The sequence below is a fragment of the Eucyclogobius newberryi genome, unplaced genomic scaffold (assembly GCF_026437365.1).
Source record: "Eucyclogobius newberryi isolate DKJ021-1_F unplaced genomic scaffold, fEucNew1.0.hap1 SCAF_14, whole genome shotgun sequence".
In the NCBI taxonomy this organism is placed as follows: domain Eukaryota; kingdom Metazoa; phylum Chordata; class Actinopteri; order Gobiiformes; family Gobiidae; genus Eucyclogobius; species Eucyclogobius newberryi.
This window is the reverse complement of record NW_027315768.1, coordinates 21,587,322-21,600,203: the sequence shown is the minus strand read 5'-3', so window position 1 is coordinate 21,600,203 and position 12,882 is coordinate 21,587,322. Positions and strand designations below refer to the sequence as shown.

Genomic DNA, 12,882 nt, shown 5'->3' with positions numbered 1-12,882 from the left:
AAATGTATTCTATTTTTGTTGTTGTTGTTGTTGTTTTATGGCGGTTGGCATCCGAGTGTTGCATTACCGCCAGACTTTATTCCTTAGACTGTTGTTGCTGTTGTTATTGTTTTATGGCAGTCGACAGCCGAGTGTCGCATTACCGCCAGACTTTATTCCCCAGACTTTGTCGTAGTTGTTGTGTTGCTGTTGTTGTTGTTGTTGTTGTTTTATGGCGGTTGGCATCCGAGTGTTGCATTACCGCCAGACTTTTTAATCCCAGCCGAAGTTGAGAAGAAACACACACACACACACACACACACACACACACACACACATCGCGCATGCGCAGTTTTTCCAGGAAGTAGCCTTTTTGTCCACCAGCTGACAGCGAAAATTGTCAACAGAGAAGTGAGGTGTATCTGTGCTTTTGAAACGATATTACTGAAAGGTGCCCGGGTAACTGATCTTTATTTTATTCCGCTGTATTTGTCTGAATCGTATACGTGTGGTTTTTGTGCGGATGTGGAGATGTAAAGCTGCTGTTGTCAGGGAATTAGCCGCGCGTCACACCACATAATGGTTTGATAAGGATTGATCTGATAACAATGATGCGTGCTTATAAACCTCTGTATGTCTGAAGTGGAGCTGAGATGTAATGCTGAGCGCCTTTTCTCCATATTATTCTCTGTTTTTTTTAAACGCAGATTGTGTTATTACGTCGCTGTATTAGTGGATGTTCGCCATTGTTGTCAATGGGGTAGTAGACAGTGCATCTGTCAGTGCATTTGTGCAGTGCTGTGTTGCTTCATGTTGCTTAATTTAGAAATAGGCTGCCTGACCCTATATGACCTAATATGATATTGAATTATGGTTATATATAATTATACTGAAATAATACAGCTGGAGTGAACTTATTTCACTAAAATATAATGCCAAATATGAACTATTTGAACATTTGTGGGATTCTATTATATAAAGTAAAGAGTAAAATGTGAAATTCATAAAGATTTATTGGTCATCAGAAGCAATTGTATGGGTGATTTGTTTTGCCAAGTTTTGTTTGACTTGGAACTCAAAAATGCAAGGTTATATGTACCCATGTGCTAAAAAAATAAACCCATGAAACATTTCAGCAGGTCTAAAACCATAATGCTGGTTGTTGGTTGATTGACACGGAATGGAAACAATAATAAGTAATTTTAACCGTCTTTTCTGGCCTTCTCGACTTCGACTGGACGCTGCACTCCCCTTTTTGAATCAAACTTTTGAACTTGCTCTTCTTCTTTGGTGTTTATAGGCGGTTGCTATCGCAGTTGTTGTTGTTGTTGTTGTTGTTTTATGGCGGTTGGCATCCAAGTGTTGCATTACCGCCAGACTGTATTCCTCAGACTTTGTCGTAGTCCTCAGACTCTGTCGTAGTCCGTAAAAGTACTCCTTCCATTGCTTTGGTGTTACAAAGCCCATGAGGTCATGATATGTCTTTGTGACTAGAATAGTTGTTGTTGTTTCAGAGACCAACCGGCTTTATTCCAGGGAGACTCTTCTTCATCTTCCTCTCCTTCTTTGACGTTCGGTTGTTGTTGTTGTTGTTGTTGTTGTTTTATGGCGGTTGGCATCCGAGTGTTGCATTACCGCCAGACTTTATTCCTCAGACGTTTCGTAGTCCTCAGACTCTGTCGTAGTCCGTAAAAGTACTCCTCCCATCGCTTTGGCGTTACAAAGCCCATGAGGTCATGATGTGTTTTTGTGACTAGAATAGTTGTTGTGTCAGAGACCAACCGGCTTTATTCCAGGGAGACTCTTCTTCACCTTCCTCGCCCTCTTTGACGTTCGGCGCTTTGGAAGTACAAAGCCCATGAGATCATGGGACGTCTTTGTTGTTTTACAAAGCCCATGAGGTCATGGGACGTCTTTGTCGTTTTATCCTTTAGAAGTCCTTCTTCCATCACTTTGGCGTTTCTAGGCCCATGAAGTCCAAGCGCGTTAGAACATCCTCTTGCTCCTCATCCTCGGCTCAGTCTCCAACACCCCCCACCTCTATAAACGTTTACCCAGCCCTGTGCTACATAAGTAAGCAACCACAGCCTGACACAAACCCTGTGACTGGATCGCCAGAACGTTCCGCAGATTGAACTCCCGCCCATTATTCCGAAACCACAAGGCCAACCCGGCCCTTTCCCTATCATAAGCCTCACAGCAAATCAGCACATGCTCGACAGTCTCTGGCACCCGACAGTGACCACACAGACCGGTCGGATGTTTGCCTATCCTACTCAGTGACCAATTGAGTCCAGTATGGCCAATCCTCATGCGGGCGAAGGCCCTTTCCTCCCACGCGTTCCTGCCCACAGACCCGCAAGGACCCACACTACCCTGTATGTGATAGAGATGCCGTCCAGTAACACAGTGGCTCCAAAATTCCTGCCAAAGGCCGACCACATGACTCTTGATAACAGGCTTGATTTCAGATTTGCTTAACTCAACCGCCACATCAATTGATGGCCGCCGAAGGGAACGTTTAGCCAGTGCATCAGCCATTTCGTTACCATCCACCCCCACATGCGCAGGGACCCAAATGAAGGAAACCCTCACATCCTTCCTGGACAGGGAGAGCATCAGACAGAAGATGCCATTCAACACATCCTGTCTGCAATCCGATTTCCCAGATTTAATGCTTTGCAATGCAGAAAGGCTGTCAGAGGCCACCACAATGCCGCAACACTGCAAAGCAGATTCCGCCCATTCCAACGCCAACCGTATCGCTATAAGTTCCGACGTGAAAACAGAAAGGCGATCTGTCAACCTCTTCTTGACCGCTAGCCCCAGGTCAGGCACAAATAAAGCGGCGCCAGTACGCCCACTCTCAGGATCCCTAGACCCGTCGGTATAAATAAACACATCACCTGAGTGCTTATCGATGAGCGCTTGAACGGCAACTGCGGTGCCCTCCCAGCGACTCCTCTAAGCTTGCCATGCAAGCTAACATCAACAGGAGCCGGGACAAACTTCCACGGAGCTATAGCAGACAAAGCCACCGACGGGCTCACACGCAGATCACCAACCCCCGCAAGCCGCGCCTTCGCATTTCCTACCTGGCTGAAAATCAGACCGCCAGCCTCACTCTGTTCGGTGCTTCCACCGTACAGCTTTATTCTTTAGGCTTCATTCTATAGGGCAGTGTTACATTACACCCACTGTAGTTGTACGTCTTTAGACTTTAGACTAATTCTTTAGACTTTATTCTTCAGAAGCACAGGAACCTACAAGTTCCAAGCCCCCCACAAGTTTCCAAACACATGAGTTCTTCTTCTTCTTCTTCTTCTTCTTCTTCTTCTTCTTCTTCTTCTTCTTCTTCTTCTTCTTCTTCTTCTTCTTCTTCTTCTTCTTTTCTTCTTCTTCTTCTTCTTCTTCTTCTTCTTCTTCTTTCTTCTCTTCTTCTTCTTCTTCTTTGTTCTTCTTCTTATTCTTCTTCTTCTTCTTCTTCTTCTTCTTCTTCTTCTTTCTTCTTCTTCTCTTCTTCTTCTTCTTCTCTTCTTCTTCTTCTTCTTCTTCTTCTTCTTCTTCTTCTTCTTCTTCTTCTTCTTCTTCTTCTTCTTCTGTCTTTTCTTTCTTCTTCTTCTTCTTCTTCTTTCGTCTCCTCTTCTTCTTCTTCTTCTTCTTCTTCTTCTTCTTCTTCTTCTTTCTTCTTCTTCTTTCTTCTTCTTCTTCTTCTTCTTCTTCTTCTTCTCTTCTTCTTCTTCTTCTTCTTCTTCTTCTTCTTCTTCTTCTCTTCTTCTTCTTCTTCTTCTTCTTTTCTTCTTCTTCTTCTTCTTCTTCTTCTTCTTCTTCTCTTCTTCTTCTTCTTCTTCTTCTTCTCTTCTTCTTCTTCTTCTTCTTTCTTCTTCTTCTTCTTTCTTCTTCTTCTTCTTCTTCTTCTTCTTCTTCTTCTTCTTCTTCTTCTTCTTCTTCTTCTTCTTCTTCTTCTTCTTCTTCTTCTTCTTCTTCTTCTTCTTCTTCTTCTTCTTCCTCCTCCTCTTCCTCTTCCTCTTCCTCTTCCTCTTCCTCTTCCTCTTCCTCTTCCTCTTCCTCTTCCTCTTCCTCTTCCTCTTCCTCTTCCTCTTCCTCTTCCTCCTCCAATGACTGCCATTATGGTACGAGTCAGCACCGCCGAAAACAGTCGGTATGTAGCTCTCGCGTTCTCTCTCTTTCTCACTCTCACATACTTTGAAGACGTACAACCACAGTAGGTGGCGGTAAATGCACCTTTGGAGTTGGTTGCCAACTGCCATTAAAAGGAACACAACAACTGTCTGTGACGTTCGTGGACCTGCAGTAGCAAAAGTGATCCACAGTGACGACAAGTAACAGGACTGCGTCTTCTCCTTGAAATGCTGTATTTACAGCAGTGAAGGGACAATTCTGTCCCAGAGGCTGCAGAGAGCTTTGGATTTGGATATACAGAGCCAGGCTGCCCTTTTAAAATAACCTACACATGTGCTGTTTCTGTGGTATTTTCTAATGCTCTGTGACTGACTGTTTGTTTTTCCCCCACAGCATAATTGAAAGGCTACTGGTATAGTAGTTGGCCATCACTTTGGAAGATACAAGTGAGCAGTACCACAGAAGCACCTGTCTCCACCCCAGGAGGAGGCTCTTACTCTGGTCAGTATGAGCTCCAGAGGGAGTGGAGGCCGCTCTAATGGCGCTCTGCCACAGACCAAGATCTGCCAGTTCAAGTTAGTGCTGCTGGGAGACATGGCTGTGGGAAAATCCAGTCTGGTGCTTCGTTTTGTTAAAGGGCAATTTGATGAATTTCAAGAGACTACTATAGGAGGTGAATACCATGTTTTAATGCTTATGAATGTTGTCTGCAAGAACAATATTATTTAATTACATGCATATTTTATCAATAGAGGAGTCATTCATTCATTCATTCATTCTTTTTAAGCTGCATTTTTGGCACAGTCCGTGTGTCTAGATGATACTACTGTAAAGTTTGAGATATGGGACACTGCAGGACAAGAACGATACCATAGCTTGGCACCTATGTATTATCGCGGTGCACAGGCGGCCATTGTGGTATTTGACATCACCAAACCGGTACATTATTCCATTTATTTGCAAGAAATATTTATTTTTTTGCACGTGTATTTGAGCTACATCTAACTGTGATGTCTTTTCTAGGACACATTTGAAAGAGCCAAAGCCTGGGTTAAGGAATTGCAGAGACAGGCAAGCCCTAACATTGTGATTGCCCTGGCTGGTAACAAAGCCGATTTGTCAGAAAAAAGACTAGTAGAATTTGAGGTGAAATATATTCCCATCATTTAGATTTCTTGCTGTGCCCTATGTACCATCTAACAGTTATATTTTAACCTTTTGGTGTTATTACTCTGCTGTATAGGAAGCCCAGACTTATTCTGAAGACACTGGTTTACTTTTTATGGAAACCTCTGCCAAGACGGCCATGAACGTTAATGAACTTTTCCTGGCAATTGGTAAGATTATATTCAGTAAACAAAACGTGTTATGTTCTGGTTTAGACTAGAGCTAATGCAGTTTACGTTTTCTGCTATTTGCTTGTTTTAACAATACAGCTAAAAAGATGCCAAAAACAGATACCCAGAACCCTACACATGCAGCTCGGCACCGGGGTGTTAACCTTCAGGATCCAGATGCTCACTCTACTCGGGCATGCTGTGGAGGAAACTAGAGCGTCCGGATGCATAGCAGGATTTGACCATTTACCGCCATGGCTCTACCACAACCCTATCTTCAGTCAAGTTCTTCTACCAGTGGATGTGATGTGACAACATCTCTTTGATTCTTTACCCTCTAAAAACCTACGTTAATCTTTCAGTTCACACCAAAAGAATATCCAGAGGGAAGAAAAAAGAAGACTGAAATAGCAGCATTACATTTATCTCATCACATGTAAATGAGAAGCACTGAAATGAGGTGAACAACTTTGATGACTGTTGAAATCATTGGCAGATCAAGCATGATAATTGGCACGAACACTTTTGTTATAATTCTTTACATAATTTTATTGCAAAGCAGTTTGCACAAAATGCACATAAACTAAGACGCTGTGAGCACATGTTGAAAAGACCTCAAATTAAGTGAAGCAGGCAACTCAAGTTTATGTCTGGAACAACATTTTAAAGGCAAGAGCGCTTTGGCTGCAGACATTTCAACCAAACTGCTGTGTGCCTAGTCACATACAATAATATACAGCACAGCCAGTGGCTAGTTAAAAGTGTCATCTGTAGCAGAAACGTCCCAAAAGAATATTAACAATTACACTGCCTTTTTATTTAATGTAAGTATTGCAAGTTGTTTAATTTATTGTTCAACAGAAGGATTCACAAGTTATTACTGATGTGCAAACTGGACTACTAATAACCACAGGCTTTTCAGTTTTTACTTTGTCATTTGAATTAAAAACTGGGATATCAAGCTGTAATAAATGTTTAAAGCAGGAAAACACCTGTTCATCTTGTGTTTAGTGTGTCACTTGCTCATTGTCGATTGACAAAGCAATACATTATTTAAACTTTGTGAATTCATTGTCGTCTAGGTTCAGGCAAAAATGTTAATCAATTAGCAGTTTATTTTTGGTGAATGTATGTGAAGACCAGTACTGTTTTTTATTAGCTATATATACACACATAATTAATATCCAGGTTTTTTTTTAATTTATTTTATTTTCCAATCAGAAAACATACAACTCCAACATCTTATTCATATTTGGTAACTGATACAGCATTAAAAAAAATAAAAAAATAAAATTCCTAAAAGCAAGTGTATTTGAAAATCCAACTTCAAACTTAACTTAAACATTTAATATAAAAGGAGCAAGAACAACCTCTGCTAAATCGTGTTTTAGTAAAAACAGTTCTAGCGAGATTCATTCATTCAAAGCTCAGCTAAAAATCATAAAAACATTTAAGTTTTAGTCTTTGTTTTCATCATCTGCTGTGGTGTATATAACCTGGTTCCTACGCTTTATTACTGGAGTAGTGCCGCGGCTGCCAGGAGCAACCCCTTCATTGCTACTACGCTTCAGCGCGCGAAAAGCTGTATCTTCATCATTACTGTCTGGAAGACTATCATTTTGAGATGGACAGCAGACTGGACCGGGTGTAGAGTGAGTGGGAGGAGACATGTTCATCAAGTCACTTATGCCACAAGGGGAAATAGACGACTTGGGTTCTGGCAGAACCAAGCTACCTCCAGTTGTAGAAGGTTTGGTAAATTCCCCTTCCTTCACCACCTCCTCTTCTTCTTCCCATTCATCTTCTATTGTGATCTCATCAGGATTGACAGAACATGACAATGCTGATGTGTCGGTTGGAAAGTCACTCGGTTCATCTCCGCTTTCTATACTTCGGGTATCATCCTCTCCTCTAGAATCAGCAACACCTGTGCCCTGCCCAACCAGAGCGTAGATGTCTGTAAGACCTAAAGTGGCGCACATCTCAGTGGTTTGTGGGTTAATGGTATAACTTGGGCTCGTCTGCGGTTGGGGATTTGCAGGATCATAGGCTGGCAGAGTCAAACTAAAGTTGTCTGGAATAGAGAGCGCACCATTGAGACCCTCCACCACCTGCATCATGTCATCATCTGAAACTCTGAAGTCCCACCTGTTTAAAAGAATGTACATGTAATAGAGACTTTCCATGGTAAACAGCACTGAACTTTAAATATTTACTTTTCATGTAGGCCATTATTTTCTGGTGGATTCCAGTTTTGACGGCTGGTTGCGGGCAGACTGTTTGTAGTCTTAAGAATAGCAAGCCATTCTGGATCATACTCTAGACCATCATCAGACGAATCTGGTCTATCTGGAATATCTACAATCTGCAACATCAGTAATATGTTACTAGCACATCCTCAACTAGAATCTAAAATAAGAATTAAAAAAGTTGAATTACTTGTAAAAAGTCTCTGTTGGGCAAACACTTGTCCAATGAAAGGAACTTTGTCACACGTGGTGGAGAATTACCTTTGGGCTGGAAAGAAAAACACAGGAAATTATTAAAGAAAACACGTGTAGATAATACTTTACTTGCTACAGACTTAGTCCTCGTACCAAATGTTGCATAACTGCAGCAAATTTGACATGAAGGTGTGCTGAGAACCAGTAGTTAGGCTGAAGATGAGACAGAAGCTCCTCTGCAGCAGGGCTTCCAAGAGAATTAAATTCCACTTCCTGTCGCAGAAATTTCTTCTTCCTTAGAAGATTCTCCGTGTCTCCATAGTGATATATCCCCAGCGGCCAGTCATGACTCATAAAAATATCCATGGGCCTTTGAATCTGGGTGAGATAATTTTATAGTCTTTAAAAGAATAACGCCTCAAACAAACCATACTGAAATATACCCAATACCTGTTTTAATTTAAAAACATCAATATTTCTGATGTGGTATACACTTCGAAGTGATTCCGGATTGTAAGGGGGGTATTCAAAGTGACCTGAAAAAAGTATTTGTAAATTATTATGATGTAATTTTGCCATTTATTTTTTAATGAACTCACCCTTCCTGTAGTCGTACTGTTTGAATATCCCAGATGCACCTCCAATTCTAATGCCCTTGTAGCGAATGACTCCAGCATAACCTATACAAACGCACAGCATGACCAGATCAAGCTCAGAACAGAAAACAAAACATAAAATATGATTCTTGAAAAATTTACCCAGGTAATAAATGTTGGGAGCAACCCAGCCTCCATAAGGGAGCTCTTGTAGGTGGTTTGAAGCCTCATGATTTCCACCTATGAAAATTGTCAGCACAGGCGCCTTCTTCTCTCCTGAGTAGTATCTACAATAATAACATGTTTTTATTTTCATCACAATGATCAGTTGTATGATTAGTGTATTATTAAAGAATCAACTAACTTGTAGAAAGTCTGCATTTGCCTGTACTTAGGTGGAATTGCCATACACTTCATATCGCCTTCATTCCGCACTGCTTGGAAGTCTCCACAACATAGCAGTAGATCTACCTTTATCCCTTCTTTTTGTTCCAGATAAGCAATGGTTTCGTATATTTTGTCAAGTTCCCCATGACAGCAGCCCTCTACTGCAATCTTCATTTTGCACTAAGATTGACTAAAAAACTTCAATCAGTCCTTATTTAGCTGTATAGCTGTACTTAGCCTACACAAAATCGCTACAGATTTTAAGTCACAAACGCGTGAAAGCAGGGAAAAGAGGGGTGCATAGTACACAAAAGCAAAATCTGGAATACCTTGCAAGAGACGTTAAATTCCAAATAGATAAGAAAATACCAATATTTGGGCAGAAGTCTGAAAACACGAAAGCATTAAGTTTCCCACCTCGCAAACCCGTCTCGCGCGCATGTGCAGAGTCGCAAACTTTCGGAAATCATTTTTAATCTGTACCCACAGATTCCACAAACGTATATTTGAAATATATTTAATTTGAATTAATCTAATACAACAAGCTGGTCATTGTTGCTTTGAATATTTTATGTACAACTTTATGGTATTTATAATTTAATGTGTGCACGTTTACAATTTCGCAGGTAGTGCGCTGAATCTAATAACGAGTTTGGTGAACACGGTCAATGGTTTATTTACCAAATCAGCTATCGTTCAAGAGTTTGCGCCTTTGATTGTGCTTGAATTAACACTTGTAATTAAATACCTAATGTGGAGAGGCAATAATTATTAAAAACGGTAAACGGCTGCAAATGTTTAGTTTGGGTCGCTTTTACTTTTTAAAAGCCACTTACAGCCGCTCTGGGGGCGGAGTGTCAGTGAAGTGCTGCACCGATTGGGGCGCCTGTTCGGGGGAAGAGAGATGGCGTGTTTGTTGGAGGCCCCTCTCCGCATCAGTGTGCTATCTGTGAGTCCCACTGTTACAGTTTTATGGAAGATGAGAATACGCATACCACCAGTTAGAAAAACAGCCCTTTCGTGTTCTTACGGTTTTTCAAATGCATAACTGTACTGAACTGGACATGGTTTGCTTCTCTGTTAGCCGGCGTGCTAAAGCATGCAGCGCTATAGCGGCGCACCTCCTGTACCTCTGGTGCCTTTGGTGGGAGCGGTTTAGTCTGTGAGTAGTGCCGGGCGGGCGGACACCAGCTCGGGGTAATAAAAACACTTCTGCGCGTTGCGTTGTCATTTGGGCAGTGGTGTTGGCAGGAAGTAAATCCAAACAAACGTAGCTGTCACTTTCAGAGTGAGCGAGTTAGCAGCTAAATGCTAATTGAATGTTGTGACCCCTTTTAATGAGTTATCATAAAACTCTCACCTCAAGATTACGTAAACGCGTTAAACTAAATTGTGGTCTTTCTGTTCAAAGTTGTTGATATGTCGCTTATTACACCAACAGTGAACTTGACACATTTAAGCTAAAGTCTTTCAGCTGAAGTCGTATTTAACACTTTTCTTCTTCTATAGCGAGTGATGTACTAATGTTAAACTTTGTGCAGCGTACGCACAGACATGCAGAGAAAAAAAACATATTACACGCTAGTTTTATATGTAGTAGATTTTGTATTTAATAGAAATGATTAAATACTATGTCAGCTGGTAAAGCCATTCATTTCCAGAGTGCTTTCTGCATGCATCATGTCAGCACTGAGCAGTGCTCCGGCTGTCAGCTGGGTGAGAACATGAGGAGCAGTGCTGTCTGGTTATTCTTCTAGGTCATGTGGCACCTTCTGGTTGAAGCCATTTATGAAATGTATATACTGGTGTCACATGTTGCCTTTGGGCACAAGCTTATTTGTTGTTGCTCAATTCTCAGTACTCCAATTAAATACTGTACTTGAGCCAATGTCCTTCAGAGGTTTAATCAAAGGCATATTTAATATTATTGAACAACTGTATTTGTATCTGATATGTCTTCTTTACCAAATGGGCATTGCTTTATAAGTTTGTGTTTCTCCATGCAGGAAGTCACGGCCACTAGTCGGCATTATGTTGATCGGCTTTTTGATCCAGATCCACAAAAAGTTCTGCAAGGGGTAATGTAAGTATTATTTTACACTTATGCTACTTATGCCTCTATTGAAATATGCTGTCTTGTTATTTATTGATATCCTTGCCTTTTGCAGTTATTGAGAAAGTGAAAGATAAAATTCACTACATTCTTTAAAAAAATATTCCATCTAAAGTAATGTTCTCATAGTTGTATCATCTTATTTGTTCCTCTTCATAAATTGATTTCACATCCATCAAAAGGCACTTTGGTAACCTCACTTGTGCCCAGACAGCTTTATTTTTAACCACCACCCATTTTAGTGCCCAGTTGACTCGCTCTGGGCCAACTTTACTTGACTGCTTGCTACAGCTGTATATTTCAACTGCAGTCTCTCACCTGCTATTTGATATCTATGGGGGGCTTGTAGGGCATTGAAACCACTTAACAGGAAATGTGTGCATTATAAACAAACATATGTCATATGTACAAATCTGTAGCACATGTACATGATGCAAATCTCCTGTCTCTTATAATTTTAGTAATTGCTGCTGCTACATACTTCAATAGAACATGTAAATGCCTAATTTAATTGAAAACATATTGCTTGTTAGGACTGTCCGAGTATGTTCCGAAATGGCCTCATACACTTGTTGCTACTGCCATGAGGACGAAAGCCGCATGTTACTCTGTGAGCTTTGTCAACAAAAAAGTCTTCCTCTTCTGTAACATCCCTAAAGATCCCATTTATCACCAGAAATGTATTACTGTGGTCAGAAGGGACCAGTGGACTTACAGAAATCACTCCAGACTGAGACTGTGCTGTTTGTTTCGGGTAGTTAGCCGCTGGCTAATACTTGTTTTCATATTATTGTGTGACTATGCTAATAAACGTTAGTCTACTTGCAGACAGTTAACGTCTAATTTCCAACTGTATTTTAGGATCAGACAGTCACTCACCCGTGCTTTTGAAAGCTTTGAGGGCATGTCCGCAAAAGTTTGTTGTGGTTGTGGCAAGTTGTTGCTGCTTTTAAGTGTTGTCCATAAGGTCTGTCTTCAAGAATCAACCCTTTTACTTTTCAATTTGTGTATATATATTTTTTATAAAAGAAATGACACATTTTTTTTTTGCTCGTAAGCTTTATTAGACAGGAAACTGCAGTGTGAAATGGGGATGATTGCATCAAACTTTCGAGAGCCGGATTCAAACCCTGACGCTGTAGCCTGTTATCTGCTATGTGACAGGCACTTGACCACGAGCAGCACTTCATTTTCAACTTAATGCACTGTTTTTCATTCATTTCATTCATTTCTAACATTGGAGACAGGGAACAGCGCGTGGCTATTCTATTTGTGTTGTTGATACACACTTTAACATGACTTAACTCTTTTGTCTTGCAGTGACATGAAAAATGCAGTCATTGGAAACAATAAACAAAAAGCAAATCTTATTGTCCTTGGAGCTGTACCGAGGTATGTCGATGACTGTTCATCTCTTATTTCTCGTGTCCTATATTTTGACCTCTGAGTGAGATTGGCCATTGCAAGCAAGTGATGGACTGTTTACTCTGTGTGGTGATTGCTGTACTAAAATATAGTAGTGTTTTGACTAAAATACATTGTTTTACTTTTTTAAGGTTACTTTACCTACTACAACAGAGCTCGTCCAGTCTGGAGCTGCGAACAGAATGTGCTATAGTGTTAGGCAGTTTAGCCATGGGCACGGAAAACAACATCAAGTCTCTAGTGGACTGTCATATTATTCCTGCTCTTCTTCAAGGTGAGGTCTTTCATCCGACAGCAACATGCATGTATTATTTATTTATTGATAACTTTGTAACAACGTTTTTTGTGTGATACATTTATAGGTCTGTTGTGTCCGGACCTCATTTTCATCGAAGCCTGTCTTCGATGTCTCCGAACGGTTTTCATAAGTCCGGTGACGCCTGTGCAGCTTCTTTACA

General features: G+C 40.9%; 3 protein-coding genes across 6 annotated transcripts in view; 2 read left to right on the top strand and 1 right to left on the bottom strand.

Annotated features, from left to right (window-relative positions):
• The first annotated feature begins 311 nt into the window (after positions 1–311).
• rab5b (RAB5B, member RAS oncogene family) lies at positions 312–6,415 on the top strand. Of its 2 annotated transcripts, none has more exons than XM_072444942.1 (6): positions 312–438; positions 4,516–4,795; positions 4,910–5,061; positions 5,146–5,268; positions 5,366–5,459; positions 5,559–6,415. In XM_072444942.1, exons 2-6 carry the CDS (start codon positions 4,630–4,632, stop codon positions 5,672–5,674), a joined length of 651 nt encoding a protein of 216 aa, XP_072301043.1. In that variant the 5' UTR covers positions 312–438; positions 4,516–4,629; the 3' UTR covers positions 5,675–6,415. The 2 variants fall into 2 exon arrangements, with proteins under 2 accessions (XP_072301043.1, XP_072301045.1); XM_072444944.1 differs by having other exon boundaries at positions 332–430.
• Positions 6,416–6,864: 449 nt separating this feature from the next.
• Positions 6,865–9,334, bottom strand: dbr1 (debranching RNA lariats 1). 3 transcript variants are annotated; one of them, XM_072444940.1, is made up of 9 exons: positions 9,304–9,334; positions 8,864–9,076; positions 8,662–8,786; positions 8,503–8,583; positions 8,354–8,439; positions 8,057–8,281; positions 7,899–7,976; positions 7,676–7,824; positions 6,865–7,607 (listed from the first exon to the last, which is right to left on the bottom strand). In XM_072444940.1, the coding sequence occupies exons 2-9, from the start codon at positions 9,058–9,060 to the stop codon at positions 6,917–6,919; spliced, it is 1,632 nt and encodes a 543-aa protein (XP_072301041.1). In that variant the 5' UTR covers positions 9,061–9,076; positions 9,304–9,334; the 3' UTR covers positions 6,865–6,916. The 3 variants fall into 3 exon arrangements, with proteins under 3 accessions (XP_072301041.1, XP_072301040.1, XP_072301042.1); XM_072444939.1 differs by having other exon boundaries at positions 9,216–9,314; XM_072444941.1 differs by having other exon boundaries at positions 9,256–9,314.
• A 230-nt stretch (positions 9,335–9,564) lies between these two features.
• armc8 (armadillo repeat containing 8) overlaps positions 9,565–12,882 on the top strand; it is a 10,093-nt gene continuing 6,775 nt past the window's right edge. The window contains exons 1-5 of the mRNA XM_072444938.1: positions 9,565–9,835; positions 10,893–10,969; positions 12,320–12,391; positions 12,556–12,698; positions 12,787–12,882. The exon at positions 12,787–12,882 is cut by the window's right edge and continues 2 nt beyond it. Of these exons, the coding sequence (XP_072301039.1) occupies positions 9,791–9,835; positions 10,893–10,969; positions 12,320–12,391; positions 12,556–12,698; positions 12,787–12,882 (433 nt within the window). The 5' untranslated portion in view covers positions 9,565–9,790. The remainder of the gene's footprint in view (positions 9,836–10,892; positions 10,970–12,319; positions 12,392–12,555; positions 12,699–12,786) is intronic.